At 40.5% G+C, this 15,872-nt stretch overlaps 1 protein-coding gene across 1 annotated transcript; it reads right to left on the bottom strand.

The window, feature by feature from the left end:
- Positions 1 to 2,180: 2,180 nt before the first annotated feature.
- On the bottom strand, positions 2,181 to 7,535 carry LOC113986170 (cytochrome c oxidase subunit 6C). Its single transcript, XM_027717681.2, has 4 exons — positions 7,441 to 7,535; positions 6,704 to 6,831; positions 4,989 to 5,110; positions 2,181 to 2,308 (listed from the first exon to the last, which is right to left on the bottom strand). Exons 2-3 carry the CDS (start codon positions 6,815 to 6,817, stop codon positions 4,991 to 4,993), a joined length of 234 nt encoding a protein of 77 aa, XP_027573482.1. The 5' UTR covers positions 6,818 to 6,831; positions 7,441 to 7,535; the 3' UTR covers positions 2,181 to 2,308; positions 4,989 to 4,990.
- Positions 7,536 to 15,872: the final 8,337 nt, after the last annotated feature.

Here is a 15,872-nt window from a genome sequence, read left to right as displayed (position 1 = left end):
TTCCAGAACAATCAATCACTCCTCAAACACTCGAGAATAAAGCAAGCCAGCCAAAAAATTTGAAGGCATGGTCAGGCTTATACACAGAAAGACCTTTCCCAAAGTAGTTTAGGTCAAATAACTCCTTTTTATATATTATTTCATACATAAATACAACAAAGACCTTTAGACAGTTGGGATGGTCTCAGAGCGGACAAGCATGTTTTTTCAGCCCTGCATCTCCTAGAAACAGCACGCCAGACCCTGTAACAAGCAACTGATTAGGGTCTTATTCACAGGTCTTGTACTATGCTAAGTCCCACTCCCGTTCTTTGTAAGATAGAATTAGCTGAACTCTTGCTGACAAAGGCAAAAAAAAAAAAGAAAAACTGGCAGGTTGATGCTGATTTCAGAACAGCAGGTTAGGTACCCAGCTTTGCTGTCTCTACTCCAAGGAATGCAAGCTGTGGGCTGGTTGGCATTGCCTGCTGAAGGGAAGTACTTGCCTTGCATCCAGTGTGAAACCAGAATGTATATAGAAAACAATGATTACAGCCTGCAGATTCTCAAAGCACAGTCATGAAAATTAGAGCTCACCTTTCTTTGTTCAATACATTTAGCTAGAGACACCTCTGAGCTCTGCTGTATTGTCAAAAACTGCTTTCAATCACAAAACTCATTCCTTTAAATCAACATGTGCTGGTAAGTGAATGAACAGACTACAATAACTGCTGCTTGCTTAAACAGTTTAGAAGAAACTTAAAATTTAAAAGTAAATTAATTCATAGCAACTGGGAAGAACAGAGGGACTAGAACTGCACGGGAAGTCATGTCTATTAGCCTGCACACCTGGCAGTAGCAAGTTTCTTTGCCTCTGAAGCTGTCAGTATGACTGAAGACCGCTGGCTATTTAAGCGTGCACAGGCCTGAGAAAATGTTAGTCAGTACTTAATGGCATACAATGTTTATACTGTACATTGGGAAGATAAATGGGTATCATTTGCTATTGTTAAGCTCTGGTTTACATTTATAGGAGAACGGGTATTTTGATTACTAGATGGTTTCCCCTGCACTACTAATGTCAAATTCTTTCTCTGCTTAAAGGAAGCATTGCCTGCCTGTATGGGAAGTTCAAAGAAAATCCCACATTGGTCTAAAAAGTGTTCTGGATCACATACATTACTTACGTGCTTTCATTAGTCCAAATGTTGTTCAAGGATACCTATTAAGTGTTAAGTAGTTAATGATCCATGTAAAATAATAAGAGTTACTCCAAACAGGATTTGAACCGAAGACCTTCAAATACAACACAGATGGCCTAATTTGTCATGCTGCTTCATACCAAACCTCCCCTTTCACGCAGTCAGCTTTTGACTGCTCTCCTAGTACCCACATGCAGCAAACAAAAGCTGCAGTCCTAGTACCTCCTTTCTCCTGAGCAACAGGCAATGACAAAGCCTGTCCTCACTGACAGGTATCGTGGCATAAGAGCATCAGGTCTCAGACTGCACAGAATGTAGCAGAGATCCCAACTATGCTTAGCTGACTACTTCCAGATATTGAAAAGGTGATGATACGTGTCTAAAAGCAGCATGCCAAGATTTTCATTACCATAATATCCTAAAGTATTTCTTATTTTGTCTGCCCATACCCCCTTTCCCCTCGTACATCAAACACACATGAACATGCCTGCAGTTTACAGTCACTTCCCAATTAGAGTAACTAACATACCATGTATAAGAATAGGCTTTTGCAGTCTGTAAGTCTTGCTGTAGCAGTTTGCTGCTGTAATGTAAGGAAGGCAATACAGTGATGACAACAGAAAAAGTCAGGAAGGTTGGTTAGTATATTTCCAGAATGGCTCTCCAAATTCTTTCCTCTCAAGATCAGCTCACCTTGTGAAGTCTGAGGTAACACAGACCTTTACAGAAATCTATCCTCTCCCTTCCTGTAACATCTGTCCTCTTGCATATTCCCATCAACAGCTGGGAAAACCTAGCTGTCTATGCTTAGGGATATATTGTGTTATCAAATGTGGAATTTGGTCACAACAGAGATGCAAATAATTCCTGGAGGAAAGAAAAGTTAGACTTAGTCATCTTGTGCAGTTTCTGACCACCTTGAGCAAACTTGAGTAGTTTCCACCACTCTTCCCAGCATCTGAGCCTTTAAGCATTTCTACATTATTGAAGACAACTAAATGCCACTGACATACGTATTTTATTTATTTAGTTACATTAGAGCGTGCCATGCACTGAAGTGCATTACACTTCTCAATTCAGTGAACAAATAAGGTTCGGTCATCAGGTCTCCTTGGACTAAATGGGATCTGCAAGATAAAAAAAAATTACGTTATGATGGACAAACTTCATGCTCTAAGTAAACATATTAGTATGTATGAATGCAAAGCAACAGAGAGACATGTTTATGTGGTAGTTTAGTCTAGAGGAATTCCCCCTGTTATTTCCTGATGGTTTAAGATTCATACACCCTTCATGTGGCAAACAGAAGTGAAACATGGAACAAATCAAGAGCTGGAACAACACTGCACAGCACATCAGATTCTCTATACATGCTACACTGGTAACTGAATCAGTCTTGCTGAGGGACTGCAGGAGAAAGGAATGCAGCCTTCGGATAGGAGCCAGAGAGGAAACAAGTGGTGCAGGCAGCCTACCAAGGAAGGAAGAAAACCAAATTCAAATTGCTTCTCCCTATTATACTGAATACCATCCAAGACCAGCTGTGCTCCATGACAAGAGTCATGCAAGTGGTTAGCACCAAACTCCAAGCTTGCCCCATTTTTCTATGACTGAGCACACAGTAGAGGTAGAGGTAGGACACTCCTCAGATTTATACGTGCACTTAGTTTCCATTGTCAGGATCACCACAAAGAGACCACACCAAGTTGATGAAACACTGAGGTGCCAAGGTGCCTCCATGCCCAGCAGGAACAAATGGTGCAGAGTGCCCTCCTACCACCTTAACTAATGAATTCTCCTCCCTGCCTACCCTACCCTTTCCTCAATTCTGGGGCTAAGTACTGATTCCAGAGCGAGTATTCAGTGAGGTTAAGCCACTGTATTTACTGTCACATACAGAATACAGTCCAACAAAATAAGAGATGTAGAGTGTGCATGACCACCCTTTAGGTAACTCTACCAAAAAAAAAGACATCAAATTCAACCTCCATAGCTAAGATTTAAACTACTGAGGCAACCAAAAATGTCTTCCATCTGTTTTGTGTACTTGTCCTTTACAGAACATTTTCCCCTTCTACTTTTGCATTAATGTGCAGGCACAACAAAAAACAGCCTCTTTCTACTACAGAGTGAAAAATATGTTCTTATATAAATAGGCTAAGGAATAAGAAGCATCAGCAATTCAAACAAAATCACATAAAAAGATTTCTCTCATTTTCTTTTGAGCCAGTACAATTAAAAAAGGGAAGAAATGTTTAGGAAACATTTAATTTTAACAGGTGCACACAATGTGCAACTTTTTATTTTTAATCTGCAAATGGGAACACAAGCTAACTGAGCTATATTTGCATTGAAAAAAACCCTGCTCATGATTCCAATTAAATATTCAACATGCATCCTTGTTGACAGTGTTTGTTTCAAATGATTTTACCACCAGATGGCCCTTCAGAATACACTGATGAAGGCCACCTGACTAAAGAATGCAATCAGTGTCTAAGGAAGTTTAAAAGTGACTATATATTAGCAATAGGACTAAACCAGAGGCAGAATTACCAAGATTTAAACCTTGGTTGGTTTAAACCAGGTGAATTTATAATTTCATTATTTATCTTCATTGCACTCATAGCTAAACAGTGGCAGTATCCCACTGTCCAAACAAAAAAAAAAGAACCAAAAAAAACCAACTGGGAGTTGGTAGTTTGGGACTGACAAAGTTTTTTTTTCCTTTTTCTCTAATTTTTTAGAAGAGATGGAGCTCTGGGCTTTTTATGTAATTGTGTTATGCAGAAACCACAGAGTTGCAGATTGTCACAAAACAGAATATAGTATTAATAGTGTTAAGTACAAGTCTTTTATTCAATGTTGCTGCTTCACACAAACAGGCTGAGAAAACCCAGCTGGCCAGGATAATTAGAGCCACAGATTATCACGTAATGATCACAATATGAAAACATTCCAAAAGAATGAAAAAGCTATCATTCTAGATTAGTCTGAAGTAATTTTAGAAGAAGCAGAGAACTCAATGTAAAAAATTTGCATCAAGAAAGGTGGAGAAACTCTTTATTGAGTTGTCACATGAGCTTGTGCAGTTTAGTGAGTGCAGTTATTAGTAACTACAGCACAGTTGAAATCAAGACTTTTTTCCTGGTGTTGCAAGTAAGGGAGAACACAGAGCTGTACGTCACTGCGATTTATATATATGTGTGTGTGTGTGCATATAAATGTATTTTCCCCCATGACTAGTTATCTTCCCCCTCTCACCAACTTTAAAATACAAAAGGATGTGCAGAAGCTGTCTCTGTTTCTTACATTAAGATGCAAGCTATGAGAGAGAAACAGCCTCTCCATTTTCTCACTCACTGTACCACCACAAGTATGTAAGCAGTAGATATAGAGACAGCCCCAAGTTAAGCAGTTCAAGATGTGACAGCATCAACATAACAGTGGAATCAGGGAAGACTTGGAGTTTAATACAAGAACTTTGTCTCCTCTCCATGGTTTCACGAGGAGGGCAAAGGCCTGGCATCACCACTCTGTCTCCTATATCATACGAGTTAAATAAATTACCCAAAAGCTACTCAGGAGCTCCTATCCTGCCCTTACCCCCAGCCCTCAATTCCCCTATTTCTTCACATTTTTATTACCCAGAGTTCTCTTGAGTGCAATTTGTATCCTTTTTCTTCAGAAATTCCTTTTGATTTGAAAAAAAAAAAGGAAGAACCTCCCAACAGAAGCACAACATCCCACTGAAACAATCTCACTCCTGCACTAACACAGAGTACCTTACTACCTACAAATGCAGCTTACCATCATTTGGGTGGTGCACACTCAAACACACCAGCTGCCTTCATGGCTTCAAAGTCCTTCATAGCATCATAGTTTTTATAGAACTCTGCATAAGCTCGTTTCCTGGGTTCAGCGATTCCAAACTGGAAAGTAACACACGGAAAATTAAAGCTTGCAAAGCTTTATTAACAGAATTTTTTTTTTGGTTAGTGCTATGATTTCTATCAGTGAATATTAGTCTAAAAGGCCTCTAGCTGAAATTATTAAATATTACTTTTTTCCTGTTAAAATCCAGAGTTCGGGCTACCTGACCACTGGTCAGGAAAACAAATGTCTGAAGTAAAATCTTAAAAAGAAGGTACGTTACAAAGCAGCACATCGCATATTTAAGAGCCAAACCTGCTCCATTTATACTGATACTCGTGTTCAACACCATCCCTGCTAACAGTTTTATACATAAACCATGTCATTATTGCAAATTTTATGCCTGTGGGCAGCTGCAAAACTGTAACTCCAGATAAAATGGCATCCTAAACTGAAATTTGACTACATCTGACTTACATCATAAGTCAATTTCAGAAGCCTGGTAAAATTTTACAAGACTGCCAAGCCACTCTGACAGCTCACCAACAGAAAAAGACACAATCCTGACTCCTTGGATATTCATTCACCTGAAGCACGGGAGTATGCTCAAAAATCCCCCAAAAACGTGAAGAGAAGTCCAAGGTGGGTTTGTACAACAGTATCTAACGAGTAACAAAGTAAATCCCTACTGAGATCCAAGTTACTTGTTCTAAGTATGGTCTGCCACCTTACTAGGGTATTAAAGTGGGGGTGCCAAATAAGGGATACACCCAGAGAATATTAAAAAATTTATATTGTTAACTCTGACCACAAACAAGCTTGTCTACCTCTTAACAGATGTACTGAGTACATGTTGAGCTTTAACTGTGCGAGCTTATTGTTTCTGATAAGACATTTGTTGCTCTGAGAAGTTTAAAGTTTTGTGAATTACCTGAAATTACCTTCATTTCTAGTCATTTTGTACAGCTTTCTGCTGCAAACCGTACATGTGTGAGTTCAATGGGCAAACCAAGATCCCGTTCTTCCCCAGGAATTCACACTGTGTTGTTTGCTTCGTGTATGAGATCCCAGAATCATTTAGTTAAAGGCACTCAAGAACAACTACTACTCTTATCTTTATCAGAAGACCAACCTCTGTGTTTTTCTGGAAATGTAATGGTCCGTTTCCACATGATACTTCAAAAGAAAGGACAGAAGGACCACACCACCCCTTCCCACACTGACCTCTTTAGTGTGAAGGATGGGTTTTCCAAATTGCTTAAGAGCTAGTTTTCTGAAATCAGTCAAGAGATAAAATAAGGCTTTGACAACTCTGAGTCTAGGATAACGTGACAGAGAGACACACAAACTATCCAGAGTTCATGTGCATCAACTGTGTGAATGATCAAGAGCAGTATGGGATTGAGAGACTCCAGGTTAAGTTGTCACAAATTGCGTGATCTTGACCACACAGCTTAAAGCAACAGGTTATTCATATTATTTCTTCAAATGAAGATTAGCAGGATTTATTTATTTTTTGGAAACATGCTTACAAAAATACATTACTAAACCTTTCTGATGAACAGCTCAACTGAATCTCAACAGAAAAATATTATGAATTCTTAAAACACTCCAATGAGCACAGTTTGTAACTGAATGACTACAGAGCCCACCTTGTATAAAGCTGCACATCCAATTGACACAAAAAATGCCCCAAAAAGGTGAAACTTCATCCTTCTGGCCAACAGGCGCCGCATTTGTGGCTTGGGCAACAGTGCAGACGACATGGTGACTTTATTGCCTAAAAGATGAAAAGTAAAAGAAAAAAGGAGATAAAGAGAGTTGCAGGAGAAGCAGCTCTACTGAAACAATTTTCTAGATCTAGATCGTGCTTTTTGTATGGTGTAATCATCATCTTCACAAGATAAGCAACAGTGCTCCCGTGTGTTTGACCTTCCAATGACAATATTTAAGGGACAACATTCAAGGGCAACCTATTTATGACATGAATCTAAATCAGTTTTTACACTCCTTGCATCCAGGAGTGGAATCAAGACTGGCCTTCGCTGCTCACACTAAATCCCCCTCCCTGCAAGGTCTTCCCTTCCAGGCCTGCTGTCCCGGAATTCAGGTCAGAAGACACTCTAAGCGGTCCTGGAGACAGGCTGGGCCCAGCCCCGCGCCGCTCCCCGCTCCGGGAGCACCCCGGGCCCGCCGCCGCAGGGCCCAGCCCCGCCGCCCTCAGGGACGCGCAGAGGTCACGGCGCTGCCGCGGGGCCGCGACCAAGGGGGGAGCGGCGGCTGGCACTCTCGGGATGAGGGGGCCGAGGGAAGGCAGAGGGAGCCGGGGGGGGAGGGGGGGGGTTGGGAGCCCGGGAGCCCGGCGGGCGGGCGGGCGGCGCAGCCTCACCTCCGCTCCCACCGAGGTCCTGACGCCGCCGCCCGCGCTCCCGCTGCGCCCGCGCCACTCCGCATGCGCGGGGCGCCGGCCTACGGCGGGCGGCGCGGGCCAAACACGGCCGTGCGGAGCGCCCGGCCCCGCGCAGGGACAAATCAGGGGCGCGGAATCATATGGGTTGGGAAAGGCCTCTGGGATCGTGGAGTCCAACCTGTGACCGAACACCACCGTGTCAACCACACAATGAGTGCCACATCCAGTCTTTCCTTAAACACCGCCAGGGACGGTGGCTCCACTACCTCCCTGGACAGTCCACTCCAATGTCTAATCACCCTTTTGTAAAGAAATTCCTCCTAATGTCCAACCTAAACCGCCCCTGGTGCAGCTTAAGATTGTACCCTCTTGTCCTGTCACTTGTTGCCTGGGAGAAGAGCTCGACCTCCACCCGGAAACAACCTCCTTTCAGGTAGTTGTAGAGAGCGATAAGGTCACCCCTGAGCCTCCTCCTCTCCAGGCTGAGCAACCCCACCTCCCTCAGCCACTTCTCGTCAAACTTGTGCTCCAGACCCTTCACCAGCTCTCTTGCCTTTCTCTGGACTCATTCCAGCACCTCAATGTCTTCCTGTAGTGAGGAGCCCAAAATTGGACATGGCACTCAAGGTGTGGCCTCACCAGTGCCAAGTACAGGGGGACAACCACTGTCCTGGTCCTGCTGGCCACACTGTTCCTGATACAGGCCAGGATGTCATGGGCCTTCTTGGCCACCTGGACACACTGCTGGCTCATGTTCAGGTCCCTTTTTATGTCTTGAAGGTCCCTTCCAACCCAAACCCTTCTGTGATTCTGTGATTCCATTAAGAGCCATGGGAGAAGACTGTGCTGGCCCCCTTGAAGGATGCCCAGGGTGACACTGAGATGCCAAGGGGCTCAAGTCTTTAATATAGAGTTTGCCAGGACTTATTGGCCAAGCCTGGAAACAAATTAAGCCATTTGTAATCCTTTCTAGATATCCCTTAGCCAGTTTTTGTACCTTTCTTGGAAATGGGGCACGTGTCCTTTGCCCATGATTTCCACATAATCACCACGTGCATGTGGAATTGTCATTTTTATTCCTGTGGAATCTTTGTGGGATTTACATTAAATGCTATGGAATCCTGCCTTGAAAAAACAAGTCCCTCTTGTGCAATGAGGTATTTATTCAAGCTTTTCACTCCTTTGCCAAAGGCAGCAGATCCTGACATAAAATGACAGAAGAGATGGGCCCTTAAAACTGAAGAGAAGTTGCTTTACCTATGATGGAATTAAGAGAAAAGTGTGTCAGTAGAAAATTGCAGAGGGAACTCATACAGCTGTGGCTACAAGCTGGGAGAATGGTCTTTGCAAGAGTGGTTTGGATAGACGCAATTTGGACAACATTCCTCAAACTGAAGAAAAGTTTGTTACAATAGTTGAGGCCAAAATGAAAAATGTCTGTCCAAGAGTTTTCCCCCATGTGGATTAACACAAAAACCCAAATGTTAATGATGTAATGCAGAAAGAATAGCAAGATATGTCACCAAGGGCAAATTGTGCTGAAAAATTTGGTGGCCTTCTACAACAGGGTGACAGTGTCGGTGGATGAGGGAAGAGTAACTGACATCATCTATCTGGACTTGTGCAAAGCATTTGACATTGTCCTGCACAACATCCTTGTCTCTAAACTAGAGAGACATGGATTTGATTGATGGACCACTCCGTGGATAAGGACTAAAGCAATTGGCTGGATGGTTGCACTCAAAGAGTTGTGGTCAACAGCTTGATATTCAAGTGTAGACCACTTGAATGGTCTACATTCAAGTGAGGAGAGGCCTGCCTCGGGGGTCAGTACTGGGACCAGCACTGTCTAACATCTTTGGTAGCAACATGGACAAAGGGAGAATGGAATTAAACTGAAAGAGGGCAGGTTTAGATTAGATATGAGAAAGAAATTCTTTACTGAACTTGACCTCAAGAAAAAGAGGATACAAAATTAATTGGAATAAAAGCATAGCAGGTTTTGTGGCTACTCTCATCACAGATTATATATGAGTAACTTTCCTATAAACATCAGTCTTGTGGAGGCAGGGTAGTTTTGTGGATGGAACTAGGTCTCCAAATAAAAAAATTTTGATTGCTGTTTTCAATAGCTTACTTCATGGCTGGCCAGGTCCTTGAATTCTTTTCTGTGTGACCAGTTTTCCCATGTGCCTGAGATACTGCTGGCTAGGCATCTTTGTGTTATAGTTAAGATGCTAAATGAAGTGCTAATTGTTATCATTCTTTGATGTCATTACTGTGGAATATACAGCCAACTCCTTATTGTTCTGTGTAAAGGGACTGTGCAAGTAGGAGATAAAAAAGGGATTGAGGATACACTGGAGGAAGAGCAATGGAAGGAAGGCAGAGATCATCAGCTCCATTAAGTCAGTGCACAGAGTTGCTTCCTGTGACTCAGTTTCTGAATGGATTATAAGGCTGAATGTGGTTTTGGACCTGACTGGACCCTCTGCATCTAAATGCATGAAAGTAAATAAACCTTCTGAAAACACAAAGGCATATAATACAGACAACAGCAGTTGTTTCCTTCCCAGTCCACCCAGTCTCTGAGGTCTCTGGCACCTAGTCCAGCTGTCTTTGGGACAATTTTTGGGACAAAATTGGGAAAATTTTGGACTGTTTGCTCAAAAGGAGCCACAGTTATCAAAGTAGAATCTTCAGTCCTCTTTTCCTCTCTGAAATACCAAAGTGCCAGCAACAGTTTACGTTTCTCCATGGGGTCCTTGAAAGGGATCACCTTTTGAGGAGTGAAGGAAGGCATTAATGCTAAATAATTTCTTGCTTGTGCTCCACTGAAATTTGAAATAAAATTTACCTCTGACTTTAGTGAGAGCAAATTTAGGCAGTGAATCCTTGTCTCTTCCACAAAGAGTGACAGCTGTGATACTTAGGACCGTACTTTCTGTGGTGTGGACTGACGCCAACTAGGAACAGGACTGTGACAATCAAGTGATTTTGCATATGCCACAAACAGTCTTCAGATAGTCATAATCTGGATCAAATTAGAACAAAAAATCTACTGGAGAAAGATCACATGGGACATCAGCAATCCCCTGAGCCAGCTGCATTCCCAAATAGTTTAGTATAAAATACACCTCTCTATCACAAAAGAAAAAGAAATTAAACAATGCTATGTGCCACATATGAAAATGCATATATCTGGGCTCCTCCTCCCCTTTGTGTGCCAGAAATTAACTAATCAAATACTCTCTTGCTACAGCTGTGTCTGCCTAAACCAATGGCACTGTGGAAAAAACAAAGATACTGTGGCACAAGAAGTTTTTTGACACAATTGGAATGGCAGCTGCACAAAAAAATGAGGGTGAATCAATAATTCCAAAATGGAAAAAGTCAAAATTAGTAGGGGGAAGGAAAATATTTTTGTACTTCCAAAAGAGCATTATAAACAAAGGAGAGGAAAAAAAAAAACGTTCAAATCACAATAAATGGAGCAGACAGGGATTTCACAAGCCTTTGTTGATTGTATGCATGTTTCTCAAATAGAAAAATCTCAAAAAAGTGATTTCTTAAGTTTTACTCCACTTGTAAATAGACAGATTTTGGTATATTCAATACACATGAAATAGTGATATAATTATGTGAATGATCCTGTGTTTGGTACCATCATGAGTTATACTGTTAAAAAAATAGCTATTTCCCAAGTTCCCAGCATGGCTGTATTCAGGCCCAAGAACCAGAAAACACACCAGGTTCTACAGATGAGACATTAACACTGATGTGACACTTTCCCCCCCACTTTTTCTGGAGTATTTTTCTGCATTAATTGTTCTCACTCTGTCCTCCAGGTTCAGAGGGACTATCTGAAATAAATACACTGCTTATTTTAGCAACAGGAAACCCTTCGTTAGATAAACTCAGTTTTTAAACAAATAGAACTTCCTATATGTGTCATTCTCACCTAGAAGCTGAACTTAGACAAGTGTGACTTCATCATTCATTGCCATAAACATTCTACATTATCATCTGTTTTCTTAGAAAAGACCAAAACCACACCCACAAGAAACACCTCCTTCCAGTTCCTGTTCCTTGCTCAAAGCCCTTTAAATGATGCCAAGATTCTTCTGTCTTTTGTGGTTTAAAATGTTATGTAGCCTGTCTGCAATAGAAATAAATTCGTCAAAGAGAACATTTTTATCCTGTTCCTTTACTGCTCTGTATTTGAGTAGAGGTGCCTTACTCTGAAAAAATATTTTCATTCCTCATCCTTGTTTTTCCAGGAACATGTGGAATTAAACCATCTTTGCTGTTTTGTTCGCGAAGCCTAGCCATGACAGGCAAATACTACACACAAGCACCTGGTACATTTACTCGTGCTCCCTCCTTGATCATGGATGCATTACAGTAAGTCTGAGCAGAAGATTCATGTGTACCCTTCAGTAATCCAAAGCCATTGAAACAAGGAGTGTTCCTCATACTTTAATAGGATTTAGGCCAGACCCTTTGTTAGCTTCTGTTTTTCCTAGATGTGACCAGTGATCAACAGACCTCCAGGAAAGCAGAAAGTGGTAAACTGCTGCTGTTCACACAGCTATAATTTTGTTCAAGGAAAAAATTCTCACAGAAAATAATAGAACAACTTCCCCATGGGTGTAAGACAGTGGCTGTGAAGTGGGAAAGTCTCTTTCAAATAGAAGATTGGACTCATTCCCCACAGGGCACTACATACATACCCCAACATACTTGCTCTGGGCAGCTCTTGGCTCAGTGTGCTTCTCTCAGAGGAGAGAGCTGCAGAGAGAGGAGAAGGGTCTTGCTCAGGTTGGGGACTGCACCCTGAGAGAGTGATACCTAAACATTTACAACTGTAGGATTTAACCTAGAGATATCTTTGCCATTTATTTGATTTACCTATTACAATACAGAGCTCATTCTGACAAAAAAAGACTGGCTCAGGTTATGTATAAAGTATCACTTTGCAATTGGTTTCTGTGACAAGTTTTTAGACTTTTTCTCATGGATTTCTGAACATCTCATTTTAGTCTGTTTTAATTCACATTGAGGTGATGACACTGTAAGCCTTACGAGATGCTGGCAAGTTTTCATTGCTGTGTCTGAAATTAGAGTCTAGAAGGAGTGAGGGGTGTCTCAGATTTGTTGTACCTTGTCTCATCATAGTTCAGTCACGTCGACCGAATCATGTCCATTTATGAAAAGAGAATTAATGAACACTGTAAAAACCCAAAATAAAACAAGTAACCCAGAGATGATGTATTTCTCGACCTCTTTAAGATCTGGTGAAAAAATTGTGAGCCTGAAAGCTTGTTCATTGTTTCCAATTACATTACCTGGTCTAATAAGAGATTCTTCCTAAAAAAAAAAATGCCATTTCTTTTGTTTATTTCTTTATTGGAATAATCTATCGACTTAGGATTGCTATGTTTTGTAAGGGCTCCATAGCTTTTATTTGATATTTGATGGTACTGCAAATATAATAGATTTTCTTTACAATCATAACCTTGGCAACATTTTAAGTCCCAGAATTCAGGCAGTCTCTGACTACAAAATCCCCAGTGGAGCTAAAATCCATGTCAGATTGTGGTCCCAGGTTTGAAAGGTGAGGCACAGTCAAAGGTGTGAGGCTTCCAGAAGTAGACAAATCATCTGTTCATGTTTTTTTTTAACAAACTTGTTATTGGCATAAACTTTTAAAAATATGTATACTTAAATGAGCCTATTTTAACTTTAATGTTTTGTTTGAAATAATCTAATTAGAAAATTGTGGGTCTCAGGTTTCTACAGCATTGAAATTTTTGAGCTTCATGATTAACAAAACTGGCAATAGATAACAGCATAAGCAACCTTACTTAAATATATTTTGGTTAAATGAGTTCAGGATACATTTTTCTGAGACAAATTTGGCCATATTCAATATGGCATTACATGTAAACGTCTGGAAAAATTGCAGTGTTTTTCCAAGCAGGAGGCATGAGATTACTATAATCCATAGCCTCCACCACAGTATTAATTAGCATGGCTCACTAACCAGGGATGTAATATTTGCAAATGAAACTCTAGAAGGGCATCAGTAAGGAACAGAATGTTGAAGCCAAATGGAAAACATGAACCAATAAAAAGGCTGAACTAGCTAGAAGTGCAAGCTAAGCCTTTGAAGTTAGTTCAAGTACTGCATGCTTTAATTTTGGTGTAATCTTATGATGGAGGTACAAACAAGAACTCAGAAACAGATTTTGTAACATTTGGCCCAATTGTAGATGAATCAGTTTGTTGATGGTTACCAACAATTGCACAGCCAGAGAAGCTGTGGTCTTTGTTAAATTAGATTGAATAATTGGCTTCAGTGGGAGTTTCGGGTGCAGAGCAAATGAAGTGTCACGGCCCTTGACTCTCGTAAGATTCCTTAGCAGAGGCTACGCTTTTGCATTCAGAACAACCTGAATAAGGATTCAGAGAAAATAAGTCCCTCAAGAGTTGATCTACTGACTCCCCTGCCCCAATATGGGTCCGAAAATACTTAGTCATTCCTGGCAGATGTGCATAACTTATCTGTTTTTAGAGCCCCTCTGATGACAGTAAAGACACCAAAAGCTCTCTGGGCAGTTTGTTTCCAAACAGAACTATTGTCTTGTAATACAATCTTCCATTAGTACTACATTACCCTGACAAGCCCAACCAAAACTAGGTATTTCTGTGGTTTGATTTTGTTTTGTTATGTTATTTTTTAATATACTTTTGTGTGGAACTGCAGTGACAAAGCCATCCTTTCCTGGTGTTTCACTCAAAAAAAAAAAAAAAAGTCACTGCTTTTGTCCTTTGGACAGCTTTCTGAAGGCCTACTACTGCCAGGTGCTGAGCACCTCTGGAGACATGAATTAAGAGAATGAGTTTCAATACATTCAGCAAATTACAGAGATCAGGCAGCCAGAAGTTAAGATGATCTTTGAACTGGAAGGTCATAAATGGAAAATGAACATAATCATACACACTCTCCTTTTTTAGATCAAGTATTCACTTCGTTAGCTTGAAAATAGTAAATCATTTATTGTAGTCTTTAGTGAATGGCCCAACACATGCTGTAAATTACTTTCTCATTTGTGAGAAAAAACACAGGGAAAGTTAATTTTTTTTCTTGAATATGCTTTCTAGAAGAAAAAGAACTCCCCCAAAACACATTTATTTCTCTTTCCAGCATCTGTGTAGCCCTCTGGAAAGAGTCATACTCCTCAACAAAGCAAGTGTAATGGCTCTGTCTTCTCAAATGCAAGTAAGTACAAACCCAAACATTTTAATGAAACAAAGACCTTCATTTAAAAAAAATACACAGAAGAAAATGGTTGGAATATTGCATAAGGAAAAAGATGATATACATCAAACTTAAGCCCTTTGTGATTATGACAATAAAGCAGTTTACCAAACAAGGTAATTTTACGCATATGTTGTATTGTGTATTGTGTGTGTATATATACGTCTACATGCCTGTACACACTTATGCACACACAAAACTGTAAAGGTGTAAGTTATTCTAGAGATGTGACAAATTCAATTCCCAAAGTACTGTTTTCAGGAATGAGTGGTATCCAAGCCAATCAGGGTCTGGGGTTTACAAACCCAGTGCTGATCATTTGAGGCTCGCAGCTGGGATAAAATTCATTGAACTGCCTACAGGTGAAAACTGCTAAGAATGCTGTAAGCTTGTTGAATGCATTTACTGAACCATAGGCACCACAGCCTTTTGCGATGAATATTTCTAAGGAAATTTCTGTATTAACTGACTTTGTCAGATGAGGACTATTGCATAAGCTATTGTGTGCCTGTGAATTCCTTGAGTGTGATGCTGTGTGGTTTTTTTGCTTGCCTTGTCATTTGTTTCATTTAGCTTTCTCATTAATAGCACAATTGCCTTGCTTTGTTCAAAAATCCTATTCTGAGAAGCAAGTATTACTTTCTTCTTTAACTTCTTGCCAACAAAAGATTTTCAAACACATGTGGTACAGAGGAATCATACAAGATTGTTTAGAACAAAATGAAATATCTAAAATCAAAAGCACAAATCCACTTACTACATTTCCATTTTTCCTTTGATATAAAATCAAATCTTAACGTGAGAAATGCACACAGTTCATCAGCGTGCTATGAGCAAATACATAATTAACATGTGGAATAAGCAATGCTGTTGTCAACGCTTTCACATATGTTACCACGAAACTAAAATATTTTAATTAGTAGAGAAATAGAGGAAAATCCGAGTAAATGCAGCTTGTGCTTGACATATAAATTAGCTTGGCTCAATGAGTATTAAAACCAAGAGAATCTCATGTCTACCTTGACTACCCTTTACCATACTAGGACAGCTTAGTCGTCCTGCATGATTCAAATCTGCTTCAGTGCTC

This window comes from Pipra filicauda, unplaced genomic scaffold (genome assembly GCF_003945595.2).
Source record: "Pipra filicauda isolate LSUMZ 115617 unplaced genomic scaffold, ASM394559v2 scaffold110_size2237424_pilon, whole genome shotgun sequence".
In the NCBI taxonomy this organism is placed as follows: domain Eukaryota; kingdom Metazoa; phylum Chordata; class Aves; order Passeriformes; family Pipridae; genus Pipra; species Pipra filicauda.
The sequence above is the reverse complement of the archived record's forward strand: the minus strand, read 5'-3'. Positions and strand labels throughout refer to the sequence as shown.